The sequence below is a fragment of the Adiantum capillus-veneris genome, chromosome 1 (assembly GCF_014529385.1).
Source record: "Adiantum capillus-veneris isolate H3 chromosome 1, ASM1452938v2, whole genome shotgun sequence".
NCBI lineage: Eukaryota > Viridiplantae > Streptophyta > Polypodiopsida > Polypodiales > Pteridaceae > Adiantum > Adiantum capillus-veneris.
Window position 1 is genome coordinate 159817460 of NC_140931.1, and position 23508 is coordinate 159840967.

At 45.1% G+C, this 23508-nt stretch overlaps 1 protein-coding gene across 3 annotated transcripts in view; it reads left to right on the forward strand.

Moving 5' to 3' along the window:
- The window catches only part of LOC147465902 (uncharacterized), a 98418-nt gene extending 76602 nt beyond the window's left edge, over positions 1 to 21816 (forward strand). For all 3 annotated transcript variants that reach the window (XM_086522666.1, XM_086522653.1, XM_086522658.1), the window contains 2 exons: positions 3125 to 3196; positions 21158 to 21816. In XM_086522666.1, the coding sequence (XP_086378792.1) occupies positions 3125 to 3196; positions 21158 to 21676 (591 nt within the window). In that variant the 3' untranslated portion in view covers positions 21677 to 21816. The remainder of the gene's footprint in view (positions 1 to 3124; positions 3197 to 21157) is intronic.
- The last annotated feature ends 1692 nt before the right edge of the window (positions 21817 to 23508 follow it).

The following is a 23508-nucleotide window of genomic DNA, read 5'->3' on the forward strand; positions in this document are numbered from 1 at the left end:
ACCCCACCCTGGATGCCTCCAGGTCCAAAAGCAGTTGAACAAAAAGTATCATATCGTCCACGCAAGAGCTGACCACAACGTCTAATGCGGCTCTCACACAGATGATGCTCCTGTAGCATAAGGGGATCAATTTCTCCTCCCACAAGGCAGCGCTGAAGCTCCTGACGCAGTCGGCCCCGCTGACGCTGAAACTCGGGCCCACCAAGTCCTTGCACGTTCCATGAGACGATCATCATGGGGAGCGAGAGAGAACAGATGTTGCCGCAACATCTAAACGTGCTATCTTCAAGGCTGGCTTGGATGGGGAGTAATCCGCTTCCGAACGTCCTCTAGATAGGCGTGACTGCAACGAGTGCCCGGCCCAAGCCCAAGTAGAGCGAGCCGTACGTAAAGCAACCTCCTCTGTCCAAGAGTCCTCATGAATGTGTAGATAGCATGGCAAGCACTGCGTATCAGCAAAGAAGTGAACCACAATGTGTCTACATCCTGCTGTATTTGGAGGGGTCACCGCAAACTTGGCCAATGGCCACAAAGTCTAAAGCATGTGTAACTCCTAGGTCTCCCATGTGGTGAGAGAACTCTAGGACCTGTGTATGCAACCACTCCAACACTGAGTCGAGAGTCCACTCAGTCTGGTCCCTGCCGCAAAGGGGAAAAGAGAAGCCAACCGTTGAGGGGGGGGGGGGGATGATGAGGAGGAGGGGAACTCTAAGGGAGGATGGGCTGCTGAGGGTGAAGCTAAGGTGGGGGCTGAAGAAGGGTCCTCGTCTTGCTCAAGAGGACCGAAACGGTTCCCCGTGGGAACCCACTGCTACTGGGCAGGCGCCTGAGGACCACTCTGAGTGCCAAGCTGTCGTTGTGGCCCCTGTCGTCGTCGACCACGAACCTGCTGCCATCCCTCCTCCCCTCGAGCCCCAGGCTCGGAGGGTGGCTCTGCATGAGTGCTCTGTGTCTCTGCTTGTGGCTGCTGGCCAGCCCTTGCAGGCTGGGGCTGAGTCTGTGGTGTAGGTCGAGGCCTCCTCCGTGGACAGGCCTTCGTAAGATGGCCCATCTGTCGACAAATGAAGCATTGGTTCGGGAGGCCCAAATACTCAACGCTCTGTCTAAACCAACCCCTACTCACCCGAGGCAGAAGAATGACGTTCGGGAGAGTGTGAGTGTCCCTAACCAGAACGTGAACTGAGGGAATGCCGGCTGCCTTGGCAGCTACTGAGGCTGCCGTGCGAGGTGTCTCCAGGACAGTCCCAATCGCTCAGCCTATCCTGGACAAAAGTGGTAGGTACTCCCTCCGTAAACCGGGAAAGCAGACGGGGATGGGGATGTTTGCCTCCTCTACCAGAACATCTGAAGCAGGGTCAAAACCATGTCTCCACTGTCGAAAGTGGGCTCGAGTTGCTCGGATGGTCAATGGACTCATGGCGATGACCTTGGACGCCAGCTTGGGGGTCACGAACTCGATCTGGTAGTAGCCTCGTCCGAGGATCTGAACGTCCAAGATCTTGCCCACCTCTGCGAGAAGGCGGGCCTGGAGAAGATCACACAACCCTCCTCTGCTGGGTATGGTATTGAGAATCTTGCAGATGACAGAAGTTGCCTGCAGGCGCTCTACCTCTGCAGGCGCTGCTCGCTTGCTCTGTCGGTGATAGAGCAAGTCGAATGGTGGGCTCAGCGGGATCGGGCGAAGGGGCTTCAGTGGAGTCCTTCTGTGGCGGAGCTTGAGCCTCCATCTGTGTCTACTGCTGTGGCGGAGAAAGAGTGGGTAAAGCAATTTTTCTGCAAAGGGACCCCGGCAAGCACTGTCGAAGAACTAGCACTGCCAAAGCCAATCGACAGAAGAACCACGGCGTGAGAAAAAGCAGAACGCAATGAGCTACGGGCGGGGGGGGGGGTGGGTTTCGGTGAGTGAAGAGAGGTGGGGGAGGGCGGGACAGGGAGTGCAGCGTGGCGAGGGAGAGGGCAGCGAAAAGGGGGGCAGCGGGCAGGGCAGTGAAGGGCAGCGGCGGCTGAGGGTGGGCAGGCGGGCAGTGGGAGCTGAGGGCGGGCGGGCGGGCAGGGGCAGGGCAGCGCAGTGGGCAGCGGCAGCAGGGGCTGAGGGCGGGCGCAAGAGGGGAGCAGTCGATGGGGGGGGGGGGGGGGGGGGGGGGGGGGGTAGCGCTAGGGGAGTGCAGTTGCGAGGGGGGGAGCGGCAGCAGCAGCGAGCGTTCATTATCAGGTCCTGTGTTTTTTGCCGTGGCAGTATGAAGGAAAGGATCAATGACATCCCCTTATATCTTGCTTTGTTGGTAGCCTTAACTGTATTATTTCTTGTCATTGATGTGATGTTTCATTTGGTTGCTGCAGACCGAAGGATTGGGATTTTATTTTTTTGGTGATTTTGTGTATTTTAGATGTTTTTGTCTTCTGCAGAAATAAACCTATCTTTTCATGTGCCTTTGTCCAGGTTTATTTTTACAGCCTTGATCATAGCTTGAATATTGAAACCGTCTTTGTTGGGGATATGTCTTAATGCCTTGAATGCTACTTTTGAACTGTCCTATTTTGTCAGTGAAGATTTTGGCTGGCTCCTGTAAGAACATGTTCTTACAAAATAGTGTGGCTTCTTGACTGAGGAGTATACTTGCCTAGGTCATGCTCCTTTTCTTCCCAAAGATGTACAAGTGTATCAAAAGGCCCATTCCAGTTGTAAATACCTTCAAGGAGTTTTTAAAAGCTGAGTACTGATGACTGAACACCCACAAGATGGGCTTGGTCATTAATACAGCCATGACGTCAGTTTTTTCCGAAATGATGCGCCCCAACTTTATATTCTGTCGCTTAGGAATTCATTAGGGCTGGTTAAACACAAGAAGAAAGTACAAAATCTGCGGTAAACTCTAGCAAAATAATGTGCAAGTATAGCAAAGTATTTAAGTTCGTTAAAATTTCCTTTCAGAAACCGTGAGAAGAAATTATGAATGTCTTCAGAAAGGATTTCTCTCAATCCCTACAAAACATGTGGCACTTCCATTTTTCTTGACCCTGTCACATTTCGTGTGTGTGTGTGCTTCTTGCTCTGTCATTTGTAGTGGGAGAATTAAGGTTGAGACTGCTTAAAGCTTTTTCTTCTTACTGATGCTCATGACAGGTATCATTGTATAATGAACTCCAAAAACTGCAAGACTTGATTGTGAGAGAAGCCCGTTTTCACCAAGAAAAGGTATGTTCTGGATTGTTATGCTTTCTATGCAATTCACTTATTGACGTGTTTTTCTGTTTTCTTTACATTCTATTGCTTTAGACGCTTGTCTGGTATTTCTTTTACCTGTGCACACAAATTTTTTTGGGGTAATACTGTACACTACTGCTTGGAAACCTCAAAAGCGAGGGAAAACTGACATGTAAATTAGGCATGGGTACACAGACACCTTTACTTTTTTGTGGAAACCTTTTATTTATGTGAGTATCGTACAAAAGTAATGAGCTTCAAATAAAAGCTCATATGGAGGAACTCAAAAACATTGCTAAAAAACTCATAAGTGATCCCTACATCAAGCTTGCAACATTCAAAGATTTGAGTGCCGTTGCGAGCGTCTTAAGTGGGTATACGTTTGGAACGTCTAGATTCACAAGAAAACTCTTAAGTCTGACTAGACCAACGGGCCCAAAATCCAAGTGGGAACATGTGTCATAGCCCTAGTTTTACTGAAAATTGACTAAATATTTGGAATAATTTTTCAATATGAAAAATCTGCGAAGGAAACCTGAAAATTCGGGCCAATCACGGATAGTCTCCATCTTGGCCTGATCCATTTGCACTCCTGCTGCTGAGACAATGTGTCCCAAAAAGAGTATCTCTGGTAGGAAAAATTAACTTTCCTTATCATTAATCACTAACTTGTGATCTCGTAATGCCTGAAAGACTTGAAGCAGATGATCTTTGTGTTTTGCCTCATTCTTGGAGAAAACAATGATATCGTCAAAGAAAGTGCCAACAAATAGCCTGTACTCTCGAAATATCCTGTCCATCATCCGGTTAAATGTCGCAGGAGCATTGGTTAAGCCAAAAGGCATCACCAAAAACTCAAATAACCCAAAAGTCGTCCGAAAAGCTGTCTTGTAGACGTCTCCCGACGCGATTTTGATTTGATGATATCCACTCTTCAAATGAATCCTGCTAAAGCACGAGGATCCCTGTAATCTGTCAAGTATATCATCGAACCTAGGAATCGGAAATTTGTTCTTGATGGTGATTTTGTTAAGAGCTCTATAATCGATGCACATTCTCCAAGATCTGTCTTTCTTCAAAACCAACAACACTGGAGAGCAATACGGTGAAGTACTAGGCTGGACAAGACCCTTTTCCAAGAGGTCTTTCACTTGGTTCATAATCTCTTCATTCTGTGCTCGGCTCACACGGTAAGGTGGCCGGTTCGGTGGTGTGCTTCCAGGTATCAGATCAATGGTATGATCTTCAGGACGAGTAGGTGGTAACTTGCCTGGTAGGCCCACTGAGAAGCAATCGGCGTGAGAGTGGAGAAAATCTTGGCGTTCTTTATCAAGTTTAGACATATTTGTCCTATCCTTATTATTCAGTTCTTTCATGAAAATCGAGTAAACAAACAGACCGGATTTCATTAATTTAGAAATGGCCGAAGTTGCCGATACAATAGGGACAGACTCGCCCTTCAGTTTAATATCAAGTACAATGGTTCTGCCCTTCTTTGTAGTCAATGTCGCTTTCCTCGCCCGATAATCGACCACGACGTTGTTCTTGTGGTACTAGAGAATCCCTAAGAGAACATGACAACCTTCCAAAGGCATTATGAAAAAGTCCTCATGCCCCAAATACCCCTGACAATGCAACCGAAGTTTGCCAATGACAAGTGTAATGGCTACGTTCCTGCTGGGTGCCGCTAGAACTGCCTCCGCAAGTGGTCCCATCCGATCGGGAGTGATATCGAGCCGCGCCGCCAGTGCCGGTGAAATGAAGTTGGCCTTGGCTCCTCCATCAAAGAAGATCAGGGCCTCTTGGTGAAACCGGCCCGTGGGGCGGTAGGCGTTGGCTTTCACCCGAAATTCTTTACTTTAGACACACACAGAGTACTTTGCAAAGGTAACCTGTAACGGGGATTAACACCTAAGAACACACACGGCTCGGAAGCTAGAATGCTCCGAGCAGACGCTGACAACCTGTAGGCGCCAAAATTGGCGCCCCTTTGGGTATTTCTTTATTCTTTAACAGAGGGAATAAAACCTGTGATCTCCTACAAGCTTCCCTGCACAATCTTGGCTAAGAAACACCTGTTCTGGCTCGATTTCGGCAGCATAACTGTACTAGGACGCTTCACGGTCAGTATCCCCACGCAATAGGTGACTTTCCCGACGCATAAGGACACTTTGCAAAACCTGGCGAGAATCTGCAGCACGCTGAATTCTCTGTTTTCTGGCCCGAAAATGCGCCAATTCACCTGTACAGCGGTCCCCTCGCGTCCCCGAACCTCCTGGGGGTATTAGGGTCCGTTTAGGGCTGAAACCCTAAACCTGCAAAAATACACAGCAGGCTGTAATTCCCTGTTTTGGGCTCCGTTTCGTGTGCTGGTCGCATCTGTAGCAAGACCTCGAGCTCCCGCACCCGTAGGGCTACTTGCCCTTTGCATCGGACGAGATTTCTGACGTGAAACCTCTCCGAATTCACCTGTACCTGCGGGGGATTAGCCGCTAGCTAATCCAATACCTGTGCAAGAGGCTCTTGCCTCGGCAATCGCGCATGAACCCACATAACTATACATTGGTCAAATGAAAAGCCCACTAGTGGGGCATAACATACTGCTCGTAGGGGAGAGAGAGAGTAGTGCATAGCGTGCAGGGCATCACTCCTGGCACCGCAGTGTACATAAGAGGGAAAGGAAGCACTCCATAGCTCTTAACCTGATAGAGAGTTGCAAATGAGCCTCCTAGCTATAAAATCAGCGCCAACTCTTCCTTGCATTGGAAAGTGCACAAATATGTGACACTTGGCGCATTTACAAGCATTTTCCCGTTTCGGGTTCGCCGCTTAAAAATATCCCAACTGATCGCCCAGTTGACTTCGCGGCAGGTTGTAAAATGTTCTCCTAGTCATACCGGAGGTAATGACGTGAACACATTTCTCGGCCCAAAATAGCAGTTCCCTAAATTTTAGGAGATGCTTCCTGTTGGGCTCCCACTGGTCTTCTGACCATCTATCCTCATTGGGACCGCATCCAAAATTGCAATGTGGCCCAACCTTGGGATACTTTCTGTTGGTAGTCCCACCTTGACTTTACGCCTTAATTGAGTTCACTTCCTAGTATCCACCAACTTGCTGAGTGCGACGGGGGGACCTATATGATCTTGGTCTGAGCCTAGACATCCTCTGACCATACGAATTCCAGTGCCGACCACTACCCATCTGCGGGTGAAACTACCGTTCACATTGGCCATACAATGTCCGACCGTTTGCTACTTCAAGAAGAGGGTCTCAAAAATAAAACAAAACCCATTGGAAAGAAACCAACAACTAAAGTTAGCAGTTGCCACGTCCATGTGACATAGTTAACAGTTGCCACGTCCCCGTGACATACCCCCCTCTTGAAATTGCAAACGTCCTTGATTGCATACCATAAATACACTCCACTGATGATCTTGTGCTATTAACACTCTTTTATCATCGCATGTATCCGCAAGAAAGGTCATAAGACATAGATAGAAATGACGTAATGAGGCCTTCATACTTTTGTCATTTCCATCTATTACACTGAATTCATATGTACATTTGATGTACTAGCTCTATCATTACCCCTCCTTTGCACACGTTGGGTTGGGGCATAAGTAGGCTCTAACCCAAAGGCTTCAAGGTAAAGTTGCAATACATTTGGTGACTCTTACAGTTCATGCTCTTCCATCGACTTTGCATCCATAGGCGGATAGTTCTTAAACTTCACCAAATAGCGTCTCGCAACTTGTCCTTTAACTTTTCTGTCCTTATGTGCCAAAACTTGCTCAGGTACCAGGATCTCATCAAGTTCCTCAACTTCTGGCTGATCCTCATCTGGCATATCTTCTGGCACATCACCCACGAAGGGTCTTAGAAGACTCACGTGAAACGCATTATGAATCTTCCACGCGTCAGGCAATTTCAGCCTGTAAGCCACATCGCTGATCATGTCAAGCACTTGAAAAGGCCCATAGTAACGCATGCTGAGCTTAGGAAACAGCCTTTCCTTGCCCTTCATCTTCTTTAACCTTGCCTTTTTGAACCTTAACAGAACCCAATCACCAGGTCATAATAGCAATTCACGACGGTGACGATCAGTAGCCTTTTTCTGCTTTGCCTGAGTCTTCTCCAAGGCAACTTTAATCTTCTTATACATCTCATCCATGTTCTCAACATATCGATCTGCCTCAAAGATCTTGTCCTTTGTATGCACAATGGGAGGAACCTTTTTGCCGCCTTCAACAATCTCAAAAGGTGCTTTGCCAGTAGACGAATGCACCGTATTATTGTACGTATGCTCAAGCATAGGCAAATACTGTTCCCACTTGCCCTTATTATCTGGCACATAACATTTCAGCAGATCTAAGACAGTAGAATTAGCCTCTTCCGATTGTCCATCTGTTTGTGGATGAAACGAAGACGAGAACTTGAGTGTAGTGCCCATGTTCTCAAACAATCCTCTCCAGAACAAACTGGTCATGCGAGGATCACGATCACTGATAATCGATTGTGGCATACCTTGGTACTTAAACACATTGTACATGAACAAGCGTGCCATCTGGTCATATTTTATCTTCTTCCTGACAGGGATAAAATGGGCCTGCTTGCTGAACTTGCAGATAATGGTCCATATACCATCATCCCCTGTTGACATTCTTGGAAGATCAAAGATAAAGTCCATAGCAATGCTTTCCCAGGGCTTATCCGGAATCGGCAGTGGTTGTAACAACCCTGGTGCCTTTTGCTTGTCAAACTTGACCTTTTGGCAAACTATGCATGCTCGCACAAAGGCATCCACACCTCTCCTCAAGGTAGGCCAATAGAAGAATGTCTCTAACGCTTTAACTGTTGCATCAATGCCACGATGCCCTGCATACGGTGGGACATGACTCTCTTCCATGACCTTATGTCGCAGTGGCCTAGTGACACAAAGTCTGCCATGCATCATCATAAAATCATCTCTGAGGAGGTAGTGCTCGTGATGTTGCCCCTCTTGTAACTGTTCAAAGATCCTTGCAAAATCTTCATTAGCAGTATATTGTTCCTTCATGTCATCTAACTCATGATGATAAGGAATTGACACAGCTGAAATTTGTGTCTTTCTTGATAACGCATCGGCCACAACATTCTTCTTGCCTTCCACATGCATAATCTGGAAGTGGAACATGGAAAGAATGTTTGCCCATCGCATATGCTTTTCGGATAACTTTGACTGTGTCAAGAAGTATCACAAGGCCTGATGATCTGTTTGGACAGCACCTAAGAGGTAGTGCTTCCAACTAGAAAGCGCATGAATCACGGCGAAGAGCTCTTTCTCATAGACTTGCATAGTCCTCTCTGGCCCTTGCAAAATTCGGCTTTGATAAGCTACTATCCGTCCATCTTGCATTAGAATTGCTCCGATGCTATTGCCACACGCGTCACACTGGACCACAAATGACTTCCTGGATCTGGCAAAACAGTAACTGGATCTGAAGTCAACTTTTCCTTTAAGAGACTAAAAGCTGAAATCTCTTTTTGGGTCCATCTGAAAGTGACCTCTTTCTTTTGCAAAGCGTGAAGAGGCGATGCTATCTCTGCAAAATTTATGATAAAACTTCTATAGTAGGAACACAATCCCAAGAAGCTTCTGACATCGTGCACAGTCTTCAAGTTTGGCCATGTCTTGATAGCTTTGACCTTTGCGGGATCCATTCTAACACCATCCTTTGAGACTATGTGGCCAAGAAAGTGGATCTCTTCGAGGAAGAATTCACTTTTCTTAGGATTGATAAGTAACCTGTGAGACTGGGCAGCTCTTCGAACACAATGGTCAAGTGATGCCTATGCTCCTCTTCATTCTTCGAATACACTATCATGTCATCGAAGAACGTTCCAACAAACTGTTGATGCGAGCGGAAAATCCGATCCATCATTCTGTTGAACGTGGCAAGAGCATTTGTTAGCCCAAACCGCATCACTAGAAACTTATAAAGACCAAATGTCGTTCTAAATGCAGTCTTGTGCACATCCTTTGGCCTTATACGAATCTGATGGTACCCACTCTTAAGGTCTATCCTGCTGAAAATTGCAGCACCCTCTAAACGATCGAGAATATCATCAATTCTAGGAATAGGGAACCTATATTCTTATTCAATGCACGGTAATCAATACACATGCGCCATGAGCCATCCTTCTTCTGCACTAGGAGCACTGGGGAGCGAAAGGGTGAAGAACTAGGCTGAACCAGCCCCTTCTCTAATAACTCCTCAACCTGGCCCATAATCTCTTTCTGCTGCGCGGCACTAACCCTGTAGGGAGGTCTATTTGGTGGGCTACACCCTGGCACCAAATCTATCCGATGGTCCTCAGGTCTCTCTGGCGGCAATTGCGACGGTAATGAATCAAAAAAACAGTCACTAAACTTTTGCAAAAATGTTGACCTTTCTTTATCTAACACATATAAATTTGACTGATCACTATCTGAGACATCACGTGCAAAAATCAAGTACACAGAAAGATGATTCTTTATTACAGAAGTGATAGCAGAAGCATATACAATAGGGACTGACTCTCCTTTAAGCTTTACATCCAAGATGTGAGTTTTGCCCCTATGCTGTACAGTGATCTTTTTGTTGTAGGCATCCAAGACTCCATGCACTCGGAACATCCACGGGATCCCCAACAAGGCGTACAACCTTCTAGCGGCATGATGTAGAATTCTTCTGTGTCCACATACGACTGAATATGTAGACGCAGTTTTCCAATGATGGGAGTAACACACTCTGAGTGGCCTGGACATGCCAACCCTGCCTCTGGTGTGTACCCCATCTCTTCAGCTCTGATGCCCAGCTTCATAGCTAACTCTGGTGAGATAAAGCTGGCTTTGGCACCTGGATCAAAGAAGATGAGTGCCGTCTGATCCCTAACTTTACTCCATGCCCTGCATAACTCACTGGCATCTGTGTTGGGCCTGTCACCCACCATGTCTGGCACTAATCTGCCGTGGGTTTAGGCTTCTTGCCTTTCTGGTCTTCTGTATCCTCTGAGTCAGCTGGCCTTTTCCTTTGTGGACAATTGATAGAAAAGTGGCCAAGCTGCTCGCATATAAAGCATTTGTTCTCAACCATTAGGACCTTCTTTTCCTCGAGCGACTTGCGCACAAAAGGCTTCCTTTGCCTGCGCTCCCGAAGTCCCGGCTGAATCCTTGTCTTTGGTGGCCTTTTCTGACCCCTGTGACGCATCAGGAGCCGTTTTCACAAAGGGCTTCTTCGCTGAATTTTTCTTTTGCTGCCCTCCTTTGTCACTGCTCAGAAATCCACTGTCCTCTCCTTTCAACAAGGCAAGACCAGTGTTCGCAACTTCGATAAGCTGAGTGAGGGTAACCACTCTGTTCTTTGTACAGTAATCGCGAAGCCCTTTAGGCAACCCACAACAGTACTTCTCTATTTGCTCTGTCAATGGCACAAATCTGTAGGAGGTCACTGAGAGTAACGCTCAAAACCTCCTATTGTACTCCAACAAGCTCTTGCACGAAGCTGAAGTAAGCTGGTGCCAATCTGTCATGACGTCGGCTTCAAATTCATTTGATAGCCAAGCAGATGCAAACATTTGCTTGAAGTAAACCCAAGTGGCGGGTGCCTGTCCTTGCATTAACAATGTCGTCCACCATGTAAGCGCATTGTCCTTTAAGAAAGTGGCAGATTTCCTGACTTTCGAGGGCTCTGTAAAATTCCCTCCCGCATAAGCTGTATCAAACTGCTGGAGGAAGGTAAGAGCCTTTGTCTTATCCTCGAAACCACTGAAGGTACTGAACTTTACAATTGCACCACCTTCTTTGTAAGCCTTCAGCTTCTCTAGTGCCCCCAAGTTGTCATAAGGGATGGTCTGCAACATGGGCACTGTAGTAGGCATGATCGGCACATCTTGGCTATTCACATTTTGCGTCAGAGGTGCGATGTCTGGCTTTTGTCCAGAAAAACCAGCCATGCCAAAATGACCCTGTGGCACCCCAAACTGGCCCTGGTTGCAGTGAAAACCTTGCTGCATGCCGATACTACCATACATGGGGTTTGGCATGATGCCTTGCATACCCCCGAACACTGTTCCTGGCATGTACAGCTGACTTCTAGGCGCATAACCAGCCATACTTTGGAACACTGATCCACCCCTGAAATACCCAGGATGTACCGTGGGTGGTGGAAAAACTGAGTGTATAGCTTGGTATCCAGTTCCCTGTCCATTCAAGACAGCATGCTGGCTCTGAAAGGTGGCGGGCTGAACTGGCATAACCTGTGGAATAGGCGTTCTTGCCACCTGTTCAAGCACAGGAGGAACCTGTTTTGGAGCCCCTGACTTCGCAACATGCGAGTGTTCCCTTTCCTCCTGAGCCGCATGAAGTACCTGGGCTTGAGCATCAACAAGCTCCGTACGCGGCGTAGGTTGCCTATTTTGCTGTTGCACTGGTGGCGCTTGCAAGAACTCCATAAACCTTGGATTCTGCACCAGCTACGAAAAGACATTCACCGAAGGCAACTGACTGACTCTTGAACGCATCATTCTCAAGTTGCCCAGTCATAAAGCCTTGTACTATTGGAGGGACATTCACATTGACAGGAGGTACAGACTGACGTGGCCGTGAGCTCTCGCCAATCTCGAAAACCATATAGGGATCTCCTGCCTGTACTTTGAAGAGGAACCCTCTTCCATAATGTCCTTCCCCTTGTCGGCCATAGTGTAATCCCGCGTTCTTGCACTCTGTGTCTTTATCCAAAACAATCCAGGCTCACTCTTTAAGGAAAAATTGATTGATATCCTGGCAATGGAACCATGAAACCGGCCCGTGGGGCTGTAGGCGTTGGCTTTCACCCGAAATTCTTTACTTTAGACACACATAGAGTACTTTGCAAAGGTAACCTGTAACGGGGATTAACACCTAAGAACACACACGGCTCGGAAGCTAGAATGCTCCGAGCAGACGCCGACAACCTGTAGGCCCCAAAATTGGCGCCCCTTTCGGTATTTCTTTATTCTTTAACAGAGGGAATAAAACCTGTGACCTCCTACAAGCTGCCCCGCACAATCTTGGCTAAGAAACACCTGTTCTGGCCCGATTTCGGCAGCATAACTGTACTAGGATGCTTCACGGTCAATATCCCCACGCAATAGGTGACTTTCTCGACGCATACAGACACTTTGCAAAACCTGGCGAGAATCTGCAGCACGCTGAATTCTCTGTTTTCTGCCCCAAAAATGCGCCAGTTCACCTGTACAGTGGTCCCCTCGCGTTCCCGAACCTCCTGGGGGTATTAGGGTCCATTTAGGGCCGAAACCCTAAACCTGCAAAAATACACAGCAGGGTGTAATTCCCTGTTTTGGGCTCCGTTTCGCGTGCCGGTCGCATCTGTAGCAAGACCTCGAGGTCCCGCACCCGTAGGGCTACTTGCCCTTTGAATCGGACGAGTTTTCTGACGTGAAACCTCTCCGAATTCACCTGTACCTGCGGGGGATTAGCCGCTAGCTAATCCAGTACCTGTGCAAGAGGCTCTTGCCTCGGCAATCGCGCATGAACCCACATAACTGTACATTGGTCAAATGAAAAGCCCACTAGTGGGGCATAACATACTGCTCGTAGGGGAGAGAGGGAGCAGTGCACAGCGTGCAAGGCATCACTCCTGGCATCGGACTGTACATAAGAGGGAAAGGAAGCACTCCATAGCTCTTAACCTGTGAGACAGAGAGTTGCAAATGAGCCTCCCAGCTATAAAATCAGCGCCAACTCTTCCTTGCATTGGAAAGTGCACAAAAATGTGACACTTGGCGCATTTACAAGCATTTTCCCGTTTTGGGTTCGCCGCTTAAAAATATCCCAACGGATCGCCCAGTCGACTTCGCGGCAGAGTTGTAAAATGTTCTCCTAGTCATACCGGAGGTAATGACGCGAACACATTTCTCGGCCCAAAATAGCAGTTCCCTAAATTTTAGGAGATGCTTCCGTTGGGCTCCCACTGGTCTTCTGACCATCTATCCTCATTGGGACCGCATCCAAAATGCAATGTGGCCCAACTGTCGGATACTTTCTGTTGGTAGTCCCACCTTGACTTTACGCCTTAATTGCGTTCACTTCCTAGTATCCACCAACTTGCTAAGTGCGACGGGGGGACCTATATGATCTTGCTTTGAGCCTAGACATCCTCTTACCATACGAATTCTAGTGCCGACCACTACCCATCTGTGGGTGAAACTACCGTTTACATTGGCCATACAATGTCCGACCGTTTGCTACTTCAAGAAGAGGGTCTCAAAAATAAAACAAAACCCATTGGAAAGAAACCAACAACTAAAGTTAGCAGTTGCCACGTCCTCGTGACATAGTTAACAGTTGCCACGTCCCCGTGACACTCGGTCTTTCACTTTGCCCCAAGCTCGGCAAAGTTCTGTACTTTCGTCCATGGTGTTGGGATCGGTACCCACACAATTTGGAACCAGTCCTGTTTTCATCTTGCCTTTTCTTCCACGTTCCTCAACTGCTCTCGAACTCAGGCCCGTCGTTGTCCTTGTCATTCTGTTCTTTTTGCCTTTTTAGGGCACTTCGCGGAGATATGTCCATGTTCCCTGCATCCAAAGCACTTCCCCTCCCCGATGAAGCGAGCTCTCTCTTGAGGAGTAAGCTTGGGTCGTGCATCCTTCTTGCCTGGGTTGCTCTTTCTCTTTCTACTTTCATTCGCTGAAGTCTGTTTGGCTCGTTGTGTCATGACCTCATCGGTGGGGTAGGTCAGACTGCCAGAGTGAATGGCAAAGCCCCGTTTCGCATGACTCATCAACTCCTGAATAGAAGCTGTCTTCTGTTCCAAGCAGTGATCTCGGATCTCTGTAGGTAGACCCAAGGTAAACCGCTCAATCTGTTCTCTGAATGAGATCTTCTTGAATGAAGAGGCGGGTAGAAAAGAGCTCCAGAATCTCTCGCAATAAGTGTCCACTGTATCTCTCTTGGTCATCCGAAGATGGTTCCAAGCAGCTCGTATATCGCGTTCATACTCTTGCTTCAGCCAAGCAGAAATAAAGAGCTTCTTAAATTTCAGCAATTTAACTGGCGCAGTCTTGTTTAAAAGAAGCATGGAGCACCAAGTTCGAGCATTCCCCTTAACACAAGAGGTAGCTCTCCGAATGGTGTGCTCTGAGTAGCGTCCTCCCACCAAAGCGATGTGAAACTGCTGTATAAAAGACAAAGCCTTCGAAGCGTCTTTGTATCCTAAAAAAGTGTCAAATTTGATCGACTGTCCACCTTCCTTAAACTCTCGGACTTTCTTGCTTTTATCTTCCAGAAAGTCATACTAGTGGCTTTATAAAAATTCTTCTTGTTCGCATAAAAATTGCCGTCATCAGAGTCTGAACTGTCTGTAGACGAGTCCTCTGTAGAATGGTCACTCACTGGGCGAGATTTAGACTTCTTTTCCTTTTTCTTGCCCTTTCCGAAGCATTGTTTCTTGCTTCGCTTTTTGCCTTTTTTGTCTTCTTCGCTCGAATCCGGAGAGCTAGAAGAATTGTCAGAAGAAAAAGAAGAAGGACTGGGTACTCCTTCAAATCGAACACGCTTCTTCTGTTTCTTTTCCTTATCAAATGTCGACTGACGACCCAAATATCCCGGGAAGTCAATGCATTTCTTCTGCTTTTTGCCGTGCTTTTTAGCTTTGTTGTGCGCGTCAAAAAGCTGAGCGATCCGTGCATCAACCACCTCTTGTAATTCCTTCTCTGAATATTGCTTGTGAGCAGAAGGTTTCTTGAGAGCGGGTTTCGGGGGTGGTGTTGTGGTTTTTTGCCACTGCTCGTGCACTTCTTGAAAAGAAGTCTCGCTCATATATTTTGCCAATTTTGGGTCCTTCGCAAAACTAAGCATCATCTTTGTTGCATCGCCGATCAATTGACGACGCTTCATCTCTTGTTGCTCCGCCTGAGTAGGCCGAGGCGGGCCATATCTCTACCGGAATCTTCGTTGTGATCCCTCTCCGCATCTTTGGATGCAGAGGGAGTCGATTGATCCTGAAGCAATAGCTGCCGCGAAAAAAAAATTGGGATCGGATTTCCCGTATAAGAGAAATCGGCCGTGCTCTGATATCACTGTAACATACTTGGACACTCCAAGTCAAGAATCAATCACGACGGCACCAAATAACCACTTCAAAACAGTTCACAGTTCACAATAGATTTGCACCGGCCCCGCGGAGTTCCGTGCCTAGAGATATTGGCCCCAAAGACTGGCGCCCCTTTCGGTATTTCTTTATGTATTAATCAGTCAAAGTACAAGAGTGGTTCGGGTCTCACTCTCAGACTCTACGTCCAGATGCTCTGCAGAGTGGGAGCCCAAGCCACTTATTTATTGTTTACAAGGGATGCCAAAAGCAGAGCCCCAAAAGCTTCAGATCAAAAGCCTAAAAATAAAAGCAAAGCTCTTCTCTCTCTCAAGCTCTCGAGTTTTAAAATAAAGCAAATGTATTCTCTCTCTCTCTCTCTCTCTCTCTCTCTCTCTCTCTCTCTCTCTCTCTCTCTCTCCAATTGCGTTGAGCCAAAAGGCTGCTTTTCCCAGCGCAAATCTCGCCGTGATTTTCGGGACTGCTGTACGGTGCCACGTCAGCATTTCTGCGCATTTCCGGGATTCAACTGCTGCCTTTTAGGGTTAGGGTTAGGGTTAGGGTTAGGTCAGAATTTATGGTTAGGGTTTTTTGGCAGGTTTTAGGGTTAGGGTTTCCAAAATTAGGGTTTTCAGCAGCAGTTAGGGTTTCAGTTTCTGGGCAGCCACGTCATCACTTTGTGACAGTATGGCAGTTTACCAAGTATTTGACCGCTTGTAACACTTCGATCATACATAGCCACAGAAACAAGCGTTATTTTACAGGCAATTGGTCGTTCCAAGGTTTAATAAGATTGAATTTTATTCACATGCCAAAGATTTTTACGGTTTTACCATGAGATTTCTGTCCAACGAGAGGGAAAAATAGCACGATAAACCTGTCTAGAAGTTAAAGACATTTAGAGACGTAGGATGATAGTGTGACTCAAAATGACGAACTGTTGGGCCGGCACAAATTAATCCACCAGTTTCTGTATTTTCCTTAAATAAAAATGATGCATAACAAAGGAATCTATAGGACATGCACACTGAAAGGATAATAACTCACTAATAGCATCCTCCATTTCCTCTCTTCTCCACATCCTCTATTCTTCGGCCCTTCGCGTCAAATTAAATGCTTTTACTGCCTCGGGGACTGTTAAAGGCCTTAAAAAAACTATTGACTAATGCAAACCATTCTTTGGGTAAAGAATCTATGCAAAATGAAGGCCTGCCAGCAGACCGCTGTAACACATGTTGCATCAATTCTTATGTGTTAGCCATAATGTGCTGAGGCACCTTTTTCCCTCACTAGGGGGTCTTTTCCCCATGCATTGTATATAAGTCCATCATTCTAGGGCATTCTTATTGTTTTTCACCTACATTTTCCCATGCATTATAGATACATTCATCATTCTAGGGCATTTTATGCTTGTAGTTGCACACTAAGTAATACTACAAGCATTTTATGCTTGTAGTCGCACACTAAGTATACTACATATTTGTTTTGCGTGCTCTTCAGCTTCATCTCCAAGCATGTGTACTTACAACCCTAAACAAAATGTTTGGCGTCGGATCAGGTTATAGCTTCTTGGGCATCATCTAACATCTCTTCTTCATCATCTCCAATTGAGGTGATTTTTGCTGCACTCATTCTTTTGTGTAGAAATTTTGCACGTTTTGGTTCTGCAATAGAGGCTCCTCTCTGTCGTCTTTGGATTGGTCTATATAGCACAGGGTGGTTTTGTATAGTTGTTTCTTCAGACAACTTTTCCTTTAGGTGAAGTCAATGGCCATGGAAGACAACAATCATGTTTTTTATGTGTTGGCTGCTGATGGATGGGACCAACTACCATTGTGGGTATACATGATGCATCATGTATTGGTTGCAACGGATTGTAAAATAATGGATTGATGTATGTCCTTTGTGGTTGAACTTGCAAATGTTGCGGTAATAGGTGTTGCAAGTTGCAGTTCCACTGTGCTGGGGTTGATGTTGTAGGTTCTAGCAATGAGCTAAGCAGATTCATTGGGATGATAGAGATGCTTAAACTCATGCCTTGATTGCATATTGGTGATGTGTGCTATCACACCGCATACTCGCTCAAGCAAAACAGTCAAGGATGCTTGGGATATATGTGCTGGATTGTACTGAGTTAGAACTGAGGCTCATGCTGCTTACCTCCATAAGCAATTAGAGACTGAGGGTAGGACATCTGGATGAATTACATTCACATACCCCTCATTTAAATCTAGACGCGTCATAGATCTTACAATAGCCTCCTTGTGTCCGTCCAATGTCACAGGCATGGCGTTCTCCTTGCATCCATATCCAAATACAGCTACTCAAAGCCTCGAAGCTGGAGAGGTATCTACCATGTTCAAATTTTTACCGAGAATTGGCACAGTAGAACACCCATTTTGGGATCAAATGGGTTTTACCTTAGTTTATAACTTTTTTGAGCTGCTGCCATCCATTCTAATGGTCCATTTCAATGTTAATCATTTTCTCTTTTCCATTATTTGTCGCTTTTGGAGGCCATTATTGGTGGATTTGAAGATTTCTGCTTCTTTTCTGCTGATTTTGCTAGTATCATTTTTCTTTTGATATCCAAGGAAAGACCCATTTGCACATCTTTCATAAAACAATAACTGAAAAGGAAAAGGATGTAGAATCAGTTTCTATTTTGTATGGGACGAGGGAGGTATATTAACGGATCTAGTGATGCGGCGAACATGGAAGTTCACCTTGCATGTGATATCTAGAAAGTTGCCATTTCAAGCCTTTTTAGACAAGAATGGCAAATCAAACTGTGATAATCCTTATTAGCCGATGAACCATTTGCTTTCCAAACAGAGATGACTTTTATTTAGACAACGAATTTATGATATGTACATAAAAAAAGCCATGAGGGGGCAGAGAATGATGGTGATTGCAATGATGATGGCGAGCTGCCACATAGTGATTACATGTCACTACTACCCAACCGAAGCAGAGAGGCAGACCTGAAGCAGAACTGGGAAGCCCAAACCTGTACGGGCTGCCCCGTAAAACACACCGCGATTTGCAGGGGACTGTATGGACTGCTGACGTGGCACAATGGAAGGTGCTGACATGGCTGAGTTATGCTGGGTTTTGCTTTTGGGTGCCAAATTATCAATAACGGCTACAGTTCATCCATAAAAAAGAAATACCGCCAAGGGCACCTAGTTGAGGGGCCATAGCTACTGAGTGGAACTCCGTCACTTTCTGTCTCTTGTCTACAGTGTTCTCTATCAGTTCAGTTTTCTGTTTTCTGGCAGTTTGTGGTATTGTTGCATTGTTTCACTACCTTGTCAAGTGACTTGCCGGTTTCACGAGCCGGGAGGGTAAGTGCCAAGTAGCAGCAAGTAGCTCCAGTCCAATGAAACGATGTATTGTGCTTGACAAAGAAGGTAGTTCCATCATATTAAATTATCTTGTATGACGGTTTGCATCTCTTGCAATATTTGCTCATCCATCTCGCACATTTAGGGATTTTATGTGCCATATCCTGATCGAAATACTTTCATCATGCAAGCTGACATAGAAAGCTTTTGACTCAATGTATGCTATACTTGAATTTTGGTCCTAAGATGTGGAATGCTGTATATTGGTTGCATGGTCAATAGTATGTCGCGAGAGACATTGTTGATGGCCAGCTCTTTGAAGCTTGGCCTCTTGGATGCTCGGTATGACAAGGTTGTCCTTAAAGTGTAGTGTTGTATGCCATTGCTTCCCACCCATCATTGTCGTAGATTGATTAGCTTACGAGTAGTAACCAATTGCTTGGGCTGGTCTTACCCTGGGGAAAATAGTTTGTAGGACAAGCTGATGACTACATGTTCATGCCTGGCAATTTGCCTCATACTTTACAGATGACCATGTGAGCATTGGATCTTTACGCTCTTGGGCTGGATTAGCAAATGAACTTCGCAAATTGAATCTTTGTGCCTTGCATGTTCAGGATTGGCATGCCCTGTTATAGTCTAGTGAGATAGTACAACCCACTGTGATAATCCGGTATTTGGGATTCCTGTCGCTTGAACTACTTCGCAATGAGTGGAATGAGTATGCCAGAAGATATGTAGTAAGTCTAGTTAGTAGAATCTCTCAACTTGGTCTGTTAGCGAGCGCTCGCGAATTCTGCCATCAATAATGACTGTATATATTCATATCTTTCTACTGGTGCTACATTGGACCCATATTGACGCTTTTGTGTATGTTACATTGGAAAGCTTTTGTAAGACTTGAGCGTAATATGAAAGCTTTGCAATGTTAACAATATGGTGGGCTGAATTTTTTGAATTTACACTGTCATGTGCTAGCTGGGAAGGCTACTCTGCTGGTGGATTTCATAGCACAAAGGCAGCCATGGATGCAAATGCTGGCTCGTTGTGCATTACACTACAATCATTTGCTTTTGGTCATTGCCATGCCTTGCATTTGGTAGTGGTGTTTGGTAAACTTGCGGGTTCAGTCAATGGTTGCCACTATGTTTCTCATCTTGTTGCTGATTGGAAAAGCGTGACAAAGCTGGTCTCTTGGCATCCTTGAAATGCTCTTTCTGGTAACTGTATGGTTGCTGTATCTTGAGCCAGGAAAGCTTTTTTCTTGGCACAAAAAGTTGTACCTGTGATTAATGATGTCGTAGATTAAGTTGGCCATCTGCTTTCGTGCTGCCAAGTGTTGTTTGGGATGGGCAATCACAATCGACCTGGTTGGCATAAAATTTACCATATGGTTTAACCCTTTTACAATCCTTCCTCTTGATCCTCGTGAATGAATAACTGATTGGTTCCTTCCACTTTAACCAGGTTCTTGGGTATCAAATGTATGCAACACTTTTTGGCATATGCAAAATCGCTTGTTTGGTGGTGGAAGTTTTTGGCCAGAATATAGAAAAGCTACTTTCCTTAGAAGGAAAGAGCCTTTCTTTGGGGATGCCTAGTTGGTGTGCTTCCTATTAGTGCAGTTTCGCATTCAGGGGGAGCCCTGGTTTTGCTGAAATCAGAGCCTTTCTCTGTCCGAGAGCTGAAAAGGCTGCTTGCCTTGTGTCTCTCAGTGAAGCCTGTGGTAGCCAGCTCACCATTTTTGGCGGAGTTGGCTCCATCTATTTTTGTTGGGCAGTAGATGATATCTTGACTGGAGCTGCTGGTCGCTTTTGCAGGCGCGCCGCAGCAGCAGATGATGACACCCTAAACAAGGAAGTGACTGCATGCAGAATTTCTCTTAGTCAAACACAAGATTTAAGATTGGTGTGCATTGTTGGCACTTCAGACATTATGCAGAGACTCATGCTCATTTAGTTTGGCTCTTGAAACCTATCCTCTCATGTGCAATTTTGTGTTGCTCAGTTTGGCAGGTGGTATCACATGGTCTCCTTTGCCCCGGCACCCCAGTTCTTTAAATGTGCTTGCTATTGGGCCTTGTTGGGTGATGTCGGTTGGACAGATCATGTGTACGTTCAACTTAAGAGGAATCCTTTCTTTGCCAGATGCTACATTTCTGTCTTCATGTTGATGAGATACCTGCACAGACATTAGAGCTATTTCATGATTGCTTCTAGTTGCATGCCACCTCTGCCCCATTTGGATGTTGAGGTATGGGCATACCCACTGTATTTTATCTTTCATCGTGCGTTTTCCCTCACTCTGAGGTTTTCCGTGAGTGATAGACAATATGTGGGCCTGTGTACGTGCTTGTTTGTGGTTGACAACATGAGTTGTGAAATCATATGCAAAAGATATGAAATGATTCTGTTTTGATGGCCTGTATGCTAAATACATGAGCAAGAGGTATTGCAAAAAAGCTCATGCAATTTTTTTTTTCTATACAGGTAGGTGAGAAAGAGGAAAAACATGAAGATGAAGGTGGAAGCAATGCAAGCCCTTTCAGCACCTCTCTTTGGAGAATTTGTAACGGTTTGGCCCATTGTCTTATTGAAGCAAGAAATCAGATTATAGCGCTCGCAGGTAACTCTGAATCCAAAATCTGCCAAACGATGACAGCCTCCAAGGTCAAGCCACTTAAGTCAAAGACCCCTGCAAGTCTTGAAATGATGACAAACAAATCAAGTGAGAAAACATGCCAAAAAACACGCTTCAGGTTCTTACGAAGCGAATTCAAGTGCAGGAAGCAAAAATCAACGTCCAGAGACATGGACGTCCCACTCAAGCAAGATGTAGCAGATGCAGGAATCTTAGAATTTGTGGGTGCAGGGCAGGCAAATAGGCACATGGCACATGGTGATGAAGGGGATGCTTCTGAGAGAGTTGGTTTCACACACACATATTTTCCAACTTCACTAGAAAAGTTGATGAGGTTGGACTTGGGCACGACTCCTTGTTTGAGTTGAAGACTCAACAAACGAGTTCAAGATGATAAAATTTTACAACAAGTTTGCTCTCAACCAGGCTTTCAGAGCTCTGTAAATACAAACTTCTTATTTGTAACCCACTCGATTCGTGTGAAATCATGAGTGAAGTGATAGCTAGATGTCATAGGGCAGAGGTTTATTCAGAGATTTGCATTTGTTTTAACCTTACATGCGATAGTTCGAAGCATTGGTCTTAGCAAGGTGATTCTCTTGAACCGGAAAGCAATGAATAAGCTTAAGGTTTTTTCAACCTAAAACCTTATCTATATGCTTCACATGGTTACTGACAATGCGTGGTCTATCAGTGCATTTTGCATTGGTTGATTGATTTGAGTTGTAGCCTAAGCCTTTAATAGAGTGCATCAAAAATCCTTTAATCGTCGATAGTGCCTATGTGCTAATATTCCTGCGCAGTGCTAGAAAATTACCTTTAACAATCCTGAAAATGCCTAAGATTGATGATGGGTTGTGAAAATTGGTTTATAAGTCCTTAAAGGTGTATCCAAGTGATGCTGCAAATCTCGAGTATTTTAATTCGTTTCAAAGTGCAAAGGGTTGCCTTTACATTGGTCCAAGTAAGTTGCAAGAGAGTTGTAAAGTTGAAAACAACTCCTACTTTAACAGTGGGCTACCAATTGGAGACTTTAACAAGAAATTGTTAGAAGAGGTGATTTATTTCAAAGCGTAAATATATTGATCTATTATGTTCAAAGTAGACTTGCAAGAATGTACATACACCACTTGGAGAAGGAAAAAAAAAACCCAAGGGTGTGGTGTCTACTCTATTGGGTACACACCCACTTGGAGAACAAGGTGAGGAGGCAAGAAGGCCTGCTAAGTTAAGCGGGGGATGAAAGTTATGGAGAGTAAGTTTAAATGAGTGCTTACAATCACATCAAATTTTTGTTGTGTTTCAAATATAAAATTATATTATCCATTATACATGCATAATCACAGATGGTTTATATATTAAGAAAGCTCCCCACTTAAATAATAAAGTGAAAGGTTACATCGCACATTATCATTTAAAAATAAAATAAAATGAAAAAAAAAACATTATATTATTCGTTATACATATATAATCACGAATGGTTTATATTTGTGAAAGGTACCACTTAAATAATAAGGTGAAAAGTGCACATTCATGAAAAGTGCAATTTTTTAATGCTTTCATGAATAAAAATATAGATTTAATAAGAATAGGGAATAATAAAGTAATTTAATGAAATGAATCTTTGTGAAGTCCTTAAATGAAAGGACTCTATAAGTAGAATTTAATTTTTATTTCATTATTTCAGATCATGGATCAAACTCCTATGAATACACTCTTCAATCCTTTGTTCTCTAAAGCTTTTTTCAGAATGCCAAAAAAAATGAATGCAGTTTTGAGAAATAGCATTTGAAAGGACATGATTTCTCTCTTTAGAACTTTTAAGGCTCTCTTGCGAGACATATGTCAAACAATTGGAATCGAACGACCTTCACCTATATGGATACTAAGGCCTTTAGCTGGCCAAAAAGTAAAAGCTAAGGACACACAATAGGGATCAATATTATAAAGTGTGTAAGTACAAAGAGAAGCTAGTCCTTGAATCATGGGCATGTATATTGCACAAGGAAGAAAACCTAGTTGGGGGAAAAGTACCCTACTTGTCATTAGTCTATTCACATGTCACTATAAAAATGTGATAGTAAACTCTCGGTGAGTGAGCTTGTGTGGGGTAAAATGTATGAAATTGTCACATCAAATACTTGCAAGGAGTGAGACAGTGACCAAGCGTTGCGACACATGATAGGGAGTGCTAGGTCCT